Genomic DNA, 11,238 nt, shown 5'->3' on the forward strand with positions numbered 1-11,238 from the left:
CAGGCTTGGGAAGGGGCGGCTCCGGGGGAGCCCCGGGGCTGTGTAGGGAGGCCGAGGGCGACCCGGCTGATGGAGAGTATGCTCTTGTCACCTAGATTCGGGCGCATTTCGGATTTGACTGCGGATCCTTCAACGCCAGAGGGAGTGCGTCTCTTAACGCTCCCCAAAATGTCTCTGCTGCGAGTTTCCTTCCGCTCGCTTCCCTGCCTTTCTGCTTTTATCTGCCGGGGCTTGCAGGTCCGCGGCGCAGGCTGTTCACGAGCCCTTGGACCCTTTCTTAGTTCTTCTGAAGTGTTTTACACCGCGTTCGCTCTTCTTTTCTGGCGCTGGTGGCTGGCCTAACTTCGGTTTCAGAGTCTTTGTTTTCCCTCATTTACCTGGCAGTCATTTGGATAGCTAATTCGGGGACAAGTTGGGGAGGATGAAGTCGGAGAATGGGACAGTGGCCGGGGTGGGGTTAATCCGTGAGCCGAGCTTTGGGTGGGATTAGAATCAGAGAAACAGGAAAAGTAAGGCAGCGTCGGACTTGGCTGGGAGGGCTTAAGGCCAGAAGGACATTTTCATCCTGATCCTGTGACCTGCCCTATTCATCTGGTAATCTAATTGAAGGGAGATGAAATAGTAGGCCAGAGCGAGTATCAGGGGAGGAGATTCTTGCCTTTCGCCAATTGCGTTATTTGCTTTCGTCTGATTTTATTCTGAAAAGTAATGTGTCTTTTAGGGGAGTAGGATGGAATCTCTTTACTGGTGACATCAAAAAGAGAACAAAAAACAAAAACACTGTTTACTTTCGGAGTATTTACTTGTTTCTGCACATTCCCACCCGGCTTCAGTGCGGTGTCCTTGAACAGTGATTACAGCTGTGGGGTTGTGGTTTCTCTTGCTGTCTACAGGAAAAGTTACCGTGCTCCTTTCCATGGCAAGAGAAAAAAATGATTTAAAGTTCACAAGTAATTTTGGTATACTTCACATTCTTTCTGGGTTTTTAAGAATGTCACTGAGGGCTGGAGGGTTTGTACAGGGTGTTTTTTTTGTTGTTGTTGTTTTTTTTTTTTAATCTAAAATGCATGAATAGGAAAGTGCAGATTTATTTATATTACTTTCTTTTCTCAAGCTCCACACTATCCATTTTAGCCAAAAGAAACCAGCTTCGTTTGATTAGTTCAGCCAAATAATGTAAAACAAATATTTTGCCTCAAATGAAACTTTAGTGTGGGTCTTAATAAATTTCAGTACATCAGAGGCTATGTGTATTGGGTTAATTTTAAAGTCAGAGTGTATTTTAAATACTGCTGTATCTCCTAACTGAATGGATGCATAAAACTGGTTAAACTTTCCATGAAATTTTCTTTATTCAGTAGTTCCCAAACTAGTCAGTCTCTAAAGGTTTAGCCTATATCTGTGATGTACATACACTTGAACTGAAGTTTCTCATTAAGCTATCTTTAAAAAAAGAAAAAAAGCCTTGTTTATATTAACAAGGTTGGTTCCTGGAGATTGTGTTAGCAATTTGCTGAAGTGGATACCCGGACAAATTCTCTGAGACCCAAAAATTTAGCAAGGAGCTATGTTAGTGTAATATACATTTACTATACTTAAAATGCTGGCGTCCCTACTGAAAGATTTTTTTATTAGGTAATTTTGAATAGTGGTGTACTAGTAACAACTAATAGTAGAATTGATATTTTAAGAACATTGTGTAGCCAGTTCTTTGTAAGTGTAGTCATAGCATTGAATTTGAGAAACTTTGGCATCTGATTTTACGCTAAGGTAAATTTGTGCTTTGTGCAGGAAGGTTTTATATTTTTTTAAGTTTGAACTTATGGCATTCTCAGTTTACTTTGTAGTTGAGATAAAGTGTGCTGTTATCTTGTTTTCTTTTTAACTTTTCCCTCAAACGTACTCTTTATCTCTTCTCATCTTTAGTGATGAAACAGCCTTTTTTGAAAATGCACAATTATTTTCTTATATATGACACATAATGGCACAATTGCTCTGAGTGGGTAAATAGATGGGCCATAGGATAACAATTTGTTTTTGGTATGTGATGAAACATGTCTCAACATTTTAGAGTGTGAGATTTGTAAATTACATTTTAAATTTGCACAACCCAGTTCCCGGCAATAGTACTAATACTAATATATGTATTATAATTATAGCTAATTACGTGTGGTGTAGTATAATTTAGGGGTCTTTAGTACCAACCAGTCATATAGGCATGTTATTTTTTTAAAACTGGATTAACAAGCAAGTAGAGGAAGAAGATATTTTTAAGTAAAAGTCTTCGTAGAGCTGCCACTTTCTTTGTAGAATCACTTGATCTTTGGTAAAAGCTAGTGAATTTACAAGTCTGATCAATATACTTGAGGACTGATGATTGTATAAAACCACCAAAATGGAAGGTATCTCAACATTCTGTGGTCAAGTACAAAGGTTGCTGTACAGTAAGTCAAATTATGATGTTCATTACCTTTGTTAGCTAGAAAACTACATTTTTAGTATTTATACAGGTTTCTATAAAACTGTTTATAGCTGTTTACAGTAATATTGGGATATTAATTGATACTTATAGAAAAACTCAGATTTGGCTGTTTATTACTTCATGTATTAAAAAAAATTTTTTTTAAGAGTACAAATGTTTTACAGCTTTAAGAGGAACTCACTTTTTTCCTCCAGGAGAGGGAGCTACTTGTCGAATTTTTGGACAGCTGGTGACAAACTAGATTTTTCTTACATTGTCCAGAAATTAACAACTTTAGGGGAAAAAAAGTCTTCCAACTGACTTCATCAAAGTATTCTTAACAAAACTTCCAGTGTATTAAGAATGCGTCAGAATAAGCATGTAAAAATTTCTTTTGATAAGGTGGTTAAGAACTGAAAAATACTTATGAATTTAATCCATTAAACTCACCTCTTCTGATTTGAAAAAAAACAGTAAAATTTGAAGTTGCTATTATACCTTGAAAGGAGAGGTGAAAGATACTAAGTGTCTGTAAAATGTGTACACACATACCTTATCTATGTAAGGCTGTATAGATTTGTAATATAAATTTCCCTATATGAAATGGCTTGAGAGTACGGCTTTCTTCCTATTGTTGGATAGTTTCACTAGTTCACAACAGTTTACCCATAGAATTATTGTCTTCAAAAAAATGTTTATAAACATCAAGCAACAAGAGAATGCTAGTAGTACCTTTATCTTCTGTTCTAATACTCTCTTTTCGTCTTCACATTTTTACTTTACTAAGAGGTGTATTTTAGTGCCAAGTATACTGTAATCCTGTGGAGAAAAATGGAGGAGAGGAACTATGTTGATTTTTATATTGTGTAAATAGGAGTCTTGGAATATTCAAAAATTGAGTTATTGAAGTAATTGGCAAGACGACAAGTTATGGTTGATAACTTTTCTATCAGTATTTGTATTTCACCTATTGAACTTACAGAAAGAGAGAAAGAGAAATGCTGTCTGGATTTCTTGAAGTTCAGACAGTCTCTGACTTTATAACCTGGATGTAGTGAAGATGGTCTTGTTTGTAGGAAATGGAGAAAGTTCTTTGTTTAGGGGGAAGAGCTGGGAGTTTTACTATTTGTGGAACTTCATTTGCCTTACATTTTCTGAATCATAATTTTAGTAGGATTTACTTTATTTTTATAGTATGTGACTATCATTAAGCTATGGCTTTTAAGCTTGTTTTTCTGTTCTTGTAAATGCTGTAATACATGCAAAATACTTCACGTAGTATCTGACAAATTGTAAGCATTCCATAAATGTTAGATATTAAATAAAGGTAATTGTAACTGCCTGGTGCATTTGATCAGCTGTTTTGAAGCTCATGTGGGGTATGGATCACCTTAAAAATAACAGTGATTTTGAATATCAACCATACTTTAGTTATACTGATTTTTGTCCATTTTTACTTTATTTTTTTTTTTTGTAGAAAACCTCCAATGAATGTTTTTGCCCTTAAAAGTAATTTATATAGGGAACAACATATTTTTTTAAGTTCACTGGTAAAAATAGAGTTTTTGAAGTAAACAAATAGATTATTTAGCTAATGGTACTTTAGAAAAGTTGATAGATTTTTACTGTTGGACTCACTCTCCTCTTTATAGAATGAAGCTATTGGATTAGCTCCTTTCAGCCCCAACATTCTGGGGCTTCCAAACTCTTGACTTGAGAAATTTGGGGGGTTTTTTTGTTGTTATTTTCTTTTGAACTTGACTTTAACGAGTGGGTTTAATTAAGCTCTTCTGAAAGGGGATTGGGAGTTGGATGCTGTCTTTCAAGCCTTTTTTCTCACCCCCTACACACATGAAATCAGATTAAAACAAAACCAAAACCAAAACCTTCCTTTAAGGGGAAATATGTGGAGTTAAGGGTAGCTAAGGATCTTGTGAGGCAATAGTGTGCAAGATCTTTTCTTTTCAAACAACAGCTTAAGGAACCACCTACTTCTCCCTCACTGGCTGTTTCTTTAGTTACTGTCTTCCTAGATTTCGGCTTCAAAACACATTGGAGATGGTTCCTAGTAGAGCAGTTTTTAATCTAATGAATTTTGTAAGTTTATGGACTTTTTGTGGCTTTTCATCTGAGAGTCCATTGATACTACACTTTTGATTGCTGTTCAAGATAAACAAAAATAATAAAACAATTCTGTGTACCTCAAGTCCAAAAAAGGGGTGGGGACTTTTATTTTACAAAGACCCTAGAAACGGACAATCACTCTTAAGAAAGCATCACTTCCGAATCAGTAGAGCAAAGTCATTTGGCATCCTGGTCTAGTTTCTGGACGTATCCATATCTTTTGACCATTCTGAATTTTGTTCTTTATATACTTTTGTCTAGTCTTTGAACTATTCTTTATATTTCCATTGCATAGGTTAGCACATATTCTTCACACATGTTGGGAAATAGAAAGCTTGTTTTTATAGGTCTTCTGGACATGGGTGTCCAGCTTCCCAGGGGATTGTCAAACTGGTTTTTATTCTGTTTTTCTGGTTTGTGGTCTCTGGCTTACTTCCTATTTTTCTGTCATTGCTGCTGACTCTTCACAGAATGCTGACTTTTTCTTTCTTCACTTTCACTCATTACCTATACGTTAAATCATGGCCTTATAATTTAAATCTTGCATTTTTCTAATACACTTGATGAACTTTAGTAAATGATCGTAAAATGACTGAAAATTATTAGTGTAAGGTGAGGTTAGTATAAGGTGATAGGAAGTTGTCTGTGAATTTCTTGGGAACTCTTTGAATTTATAACCAAAAGAACTGAATTTGTCTGTTCATTTTACAATCTGTGACAAGGCATTTGGATTGAAAAGATGGAAAAACGGCCGTAGGAAACAAGTAGCTTACTATGTAGAAGGTAGGTACACAAGTGACTAATTAATATACAATCCATGTAATGTAATAAGCCCTATACAAAAGGTGTATATATACACTGTCACATGACTCATGGAGGGACATCTCATTGTATATTGATAGGAATGGTACCAGGGAATGTTTCAGAGATTTTGCCAATAGATGGAGGTGGAGAGTGGGAGGAAGGGTGGAGGAGACAGTATTGATAGAGCATCCGGTTCACATTCTGTATTACCACAAAGTTGTTGGATGGTATTGAGCAAGTCACTTAATGTTTCAGATTCTAAGTTTTTTTCACCAGTAAAATGGGGTTGTTAATACTTACCTAACAGGATTGTTTTAAAGATTAAAGGAGAAAGGATTATTCAAGTAATATGTGTTAAATGTTTTCAGCTGTAAAGCTTTTTACAGTGTATTATGTCTTTGAAAATCAGCTTATTCCATTTTTAGTCAGCTATAATAGTTAAAAGTTCTTTAGTACATTATGCTGATATCTGTCTTAGAAATGTAAAAATCCTACTTTTCTTATTGCAGACATTGAAATGTCACCGCCCTTACATATACATACATCATATGTACCTATTCAGGCTATAATTTTTTAAGAATAGCAGTTTAAAAGGGGGTTAAGGATTTGTCTCATATGAAGTATACTGAATAGAATGAATATGTTAGGAAAGTGGGTTTAGATAAGGATTAAGAAATAAAAAGCAAATAGTTTCTTTTTTTTCTCTAAATCATTATTATAGTTTAATAATTCTATTTAGTACATTTGTAAATGGTAGTACAAAAAAACAGGTTAAGTCTGGAACTTAGACTCAGACAGAATCTTAAAATATTTGTAATCTGAAGTAAGTATGATGCTTCAGTGTCTTCTTTGTATTTTTTCTTTAATGCTTTTTTTGAGGTTTAACTCTGAAGTGAAAAGATCTGACAGTAATTATGTGGAATTGGTCAATAGCGCCAGGAACTGATCTGTACACCTAGAGCAAAGTCATTTGGCATCCTGGTCTAGTTTCTGGACGTATCCATATCTTTTGACCATTCTGAATTTTGTTCTTTATATACTTTTGTCTAGTCTTTGAACTATTCTTTATATTTCCATTGCATAGGTTAGCACATATTCTTCACACATGTTGGGAAATAGAAAGCTTGTTTTTATAGGTCTTCTGGACATGGGTGTCCAGCTTCCCAGGGGATTGTCAAACTGGTTTTTATTCTGTTTTTCTGGTTTGTGGTCTCTGGCTTACTTCCTATTTTTCTGTCATTGCTGCTGACTCTTCACAGAATGCTGACTTTTTCTTTCTTCACTTTCACTCATTACCTATACGTTAAATCATGGCCTTATAATTTAAATCTTGCATTTTTCTAATACACTTGATGAACTTTAGTAAATGATCGTAAAATGACTGAAAATTATTAGTGTAAGGTGAGGTTAGTATAAGGTGATAGGAAGTTGTCTGTGAAATTCTTGGGAACTCTTTGAATTTATAACCAAAAGAACTGAATTTGTCTGTTCATTTTACAATCTGTGACAAGGCATTTGGATTGAAAAGATGGAAAAACGGCCCTAGGAAACAAGTAGCTTACTATGTAGAAGGTAGGTACACAAGTGACTAATTAATATACAATCCATGTAATGTAATAAGCCCTATACAAAAGGTGTATATATACACTGTCACATGACTCATGGAGGGACATCTCATTGTATATTGATAGGAATGGTACCAGGGAATGTTTCAGAGATTTTGCCAATAGATGGAGGTGGAGAGTGGGAGGAAGGGTGGAGGAGACAGTATTGATAGAGCATCCGGTTCACATTCTGTATTACCACAAAGTTGTTGGATGGTATTGAGCAAGTCACTTAATGTTTCAGATTCTAAGTTTTTTTCACCAGTAAAATGGGGTTGTTAATACTTACCTAACAGGATTGTTTTAAAGATTAAAGGAGAAAGGATTATTCAAGTAATATGTGTTAAATGTTTTCAGCTGTAAAGCTTTTTACAGTGTATTATGTCTTTGAAAATCAGCTTATTCCATTTTTAGTCAGCTATAATAGTTAAAAGTTCTTTAGTACATTATGCTGATATCTGTCTTAGAAATGTAAAAATCCTACTTTTCTTATTGCAGACATTGAAATGTCACCGTCCTTACATATACATACATCATATGTACCTATTCAGGCTATAATTTTTTAAGAATAGCAGTTTAAAAGGGGGTTAAGGATTTGTCTCATATGAAGTATACTGAATAGAATGAATATGTTAGGAAAGTGGGTTTAGATAAGGATTAAGAAATAAAAAGCAAATAGTTTCTTTTTTTTCTCTAAATCATTATTATAGTTTAATAATTCTATTTAGTACATTTGTAAATGGTAGTACAAAAAAACAGGTTAAGTCTGGAACTTAGACTCAGACAGAATCTTAAAATATTTGTAATCTGAAGTAAGTATGATGCTTCAGTGTCGTCTTTGTATTTTTTCTTTAATGCTTTTTTTGAGGTTTAACTCTGAAGTGAAAAGATCTGACAGTAATTATGTGGAATTGGTCAATAGCACCAGGAACTGATCTGTACACCCTTGGGACACAGTAAGGGTCAGTTGACACTAGTAAACTTACACATTTTTAAAACCTGTGAACAAGTGATTTTTTTTTTTTGATGGGGGCAGCATTTCTTAAGCAATTGATTCTAAAAGATAATGTATTTCTGTTAAATTTAGTTTTTTAAAAATGTGTTTTGACATCAGTTTCCAATTTTAGATACAGCTGTTGGACATGATATTCAGTAAAATAACACAACTTTACTATTTCCAAGGCATTGCTTAATATTGTTGGAATTTGAGGTGGGTGGAAAATGGCATTCAGAAAATTATTTCATGAAATAAATGGGACATATGCTAGGACTTTAAAATCTTGAAATTGTTAAGCTTCTACAGTATTTGCCATGGATTTTGGCTGCTATTTAGCAGTATAAATTAAGAAGCTAAGATCTTAGAGAAATTTTAACAAAAATTCAGTAACCATTAAATCATCCCAGTAATTTTACTATATCTCCCCTCCAGACAGTTCACCAAACTGTGAACACATTAGTCTGTCACCAGTACAGTTGACTAATCTTTATGAACAGCTGTTACAACATGTGTGTTACTACAATGTGATTTCATTCAAATTTGGGCTTTAAAAAATAATTTTAAAACTTAAGTTAGCTCTTTCTTTCTTTTCTGTCTGTCTGTCTTTTGACGGTGTCTCTCTTTGTCACCCAGGCCGGAGTGCAGTAGCATGGTCTCAGTTCACTGTAACCTCTCCCTCCCGGGTTCAAGCAATTCCTGCCTCAGCCGCTGGGATTACAGGTGCACACCACCACGCCTGGCTAATTTTTGTATTTTTAGTAGAGATGAGTTTCACTGTGTTGGCCAGGCTGGTCTTGAACACCTGATCTCAGGTGATCTGCCCTCTTCGGCCTCCTAAAGTGCTGGGATTACAGGTGTGAGCCACCGTGCCTGGCCCCTTTAAACATTTTCTATCCTTTTGATGACATATACTTTGTAAGAGTATTTTCAAGCTTAAACTTTTTAATTTTTTTGTAGAAATGCCAGTTATGTAGAAAATCGATATTCACATTTTAGATTGTATGTTTTATTAATAGTTTTTTTTGAAGTTAGTTTATTTATACTAAGAACTTTCAACTTTAACAAAAATCAGTCTTGCATGGTAACACATCTCTTGGTCTGTATTTGTTTTCTCTCTTAAGGCCAACTGCAAAGCTATGTTCCTTTTAGTGGAATCTTACGAGGTAATGAAGTATTATAAAATATTTTATATTGTATAAAAGGAATTTTGATCTTTTAAATTTAGTATATAATGTTTTTGGTCATGTAGGAGAAAAAAGAATGCAAGCACTTTTAAGTAGACTCTTTTAATCTATTAGTCTTATGTCATTTATTGTTTGTAAGTAAATAAATAAAACCAAAATGTATTCGTTTATGTATCTTTACTCATATATTCCATGTCTACCTTTTTCATGACTGTATTATAACATGATAGAGTGAAATGGCCTTATTAACCTGGCAGGATGATGAATATTGATCAAAGGGTATTATTGTGATATTTTAAAGACTTGTTTTTTGGAATAAATATACCACAGCATACTATTTGATTTCAGTATGTAAGATAATCTTGAACATTAAGATTTTGACGTGTGTTTGTTTTTGCATGACATACATATAGACCACGCTGTAAAGCCTGTGTTGAAGATTTCTGTTTGATTCTGTAAGTCCCAACATGATCTGGTCCTTGCTTCACTTTCCAGATTCCATTACCTCAAGTCATTTCTCCATTCATTTCACTGCAGCTGCTTTGGTCTTTTATTCATTTCTGAGAAGATTTTCATGTGCCTAAACTGCCCCATCTCCAGTCTGCTTAATATTAAACTCTTCCTTTAGGTCTCAGCCTAGGTGGAGATCACTTAGGGTAAATAATCAATCTTACATTATTTTTCCAGCATAATGGCTTCTGGAATGCTGCTATGTAATATATAACCTGTTACCTTTATAAAATCTGAAAAATTCTTAAACAGATGGTAAATAAGCAAAAACAAAAATAGAAACAAAAAACCCAAAAAAAGCCACCCCAAACTAATAAAGTTTAACTTCAACAGAAGGATATTGGCTTGAGGGGGGTTGTATTAATCTATCTTTTGAATCCATTTTGACTCTTGCAAAGGTAATTATAGCTTGACCTAAATTTGCTTCTTACTTACCTGTGTGACTTTAGGTAAATCATTTAACACTGTGCTAATAAGATTGAATGGGATTTACAATTGAGGTACTATTAAACTCTAAATTTCTTTGATTTTACATTTTTTTTTTATTGATCACATAAAATACTTGATTTTGATCTTGGTAGATTATAGGTTATTTCAGCATTTGGAATTTGTTTTATGCTTATCAGTAATAAATAAAAAGCCAGTTAAAATACTGTGTTTATGTGTGTACATGTTTCCAGTTTTTAAATTTCTTGCACTTTTAGTGCTTGTGGATGCTGTCTACATTTCTTATAGCATCAGTGGTTTTAAAGGTTTAGTGACTAGTCTATATATTTCATTATGAATTAGAAATTACTAGAGCTCAGTAAAGATGTTTCTCTAATTTAGTGATTCTTCACTCTATTTGGAAGGGGGTTCATTATTTGTAGATGCCATTTTTGTAGGTGTTTAGTAGGTGCATGAAAATAAGCATATCTCTTGATGAATGTCTGGAATTGTTATTAAAAAATTTTAAATAGAGAAAGGTCAGGTTACCCACAAAGGGAAGCCCGTCAGACTAACAGCAGATCTCTCTGCAGAAAGCCTATAAGCCAGAAGAGAGTGGGGGCCAATATTCCACATTCTTAAAGAAAAGAATTTTCAACCCAGAATTTCATATCCAGCCAAAGTAAGCTTCATAAGCAAAGGAGAAATAAAATCCTTTCCAGACAAGCAAATGCTGAGAGATTTTGTCACTACCAGGCCTGCCTTACAAGAGCTCCTGAAGGAAGCACTAAATATAGAAAGGAAATACCAGTATGAGCCATTGCAAAAACATACCAAATTGTAAAGATAATTGACACTGTGAAGAAACAGCTTCAATTAACGGGCAAAATAACTAGCTAGCATCATAATGATAGGATCAAATTCACACATAACAATATTAATCTTATATGTACATTGTGTAAATGCCCCAATTAAAAGACACAGACTGGCAAATGGGATAGAGTTAGAACTCACCAGTGTGCTATATTCAGGAGAACCATCTCACATGCAAAGACACACACAGGCCCGAAATAAAGGGGTGGAGAAACATTTACCAAACAAATGGAAAGCCAAAAAAACAAAACAAAA

General features: G+C 34.4%; 1 protein-coding gene across 3 annotated transcripts in view; it reads left to right on the forward strand.

The window, feature by feature from the left end:
* LOC105532606 (chromosome unknown open reading frame, human C3orf58) overlaps positions 1–11,238 on the forward strand; it is a 28,517-nt gene continuing 17,279 nt past the window's right edge. Inside the window, exon 1 of one of the 3 annotated variants that reach the window (XM_011970779.1) lies at positions 1–451. In XM_011970779.1, coding sequence (XP_011826169.1) covers positions 422–451 — 30 coding nt within the window. In that variant the 5' untranslated portion in view covers positions 1–421. Of the gene's footprint in view, positions 452–498; positions 595–11,238 lie in introns of those variants that run through there. The other 2 variants (XM_011970778.1, XM_011970780.1) reach the window with 2 other exon arrangements.

Source organism: Mandrillus leucophaeus, unplaced genomic scaffold (assembly GCF_000951045.1).
Source record: "Mandrillus leucophaeus isolate KB7577 unplaced genomic scaffold, Mleu.le_1.0 Scaffold971, whole genome shotgun sequence".
Lineage (NCBI taxonomy): Eukaryota > Metazoa > Chordata > Mammalia > Primates > Cercopithecidae > Mandrillus > Mandrillus leucophaeus.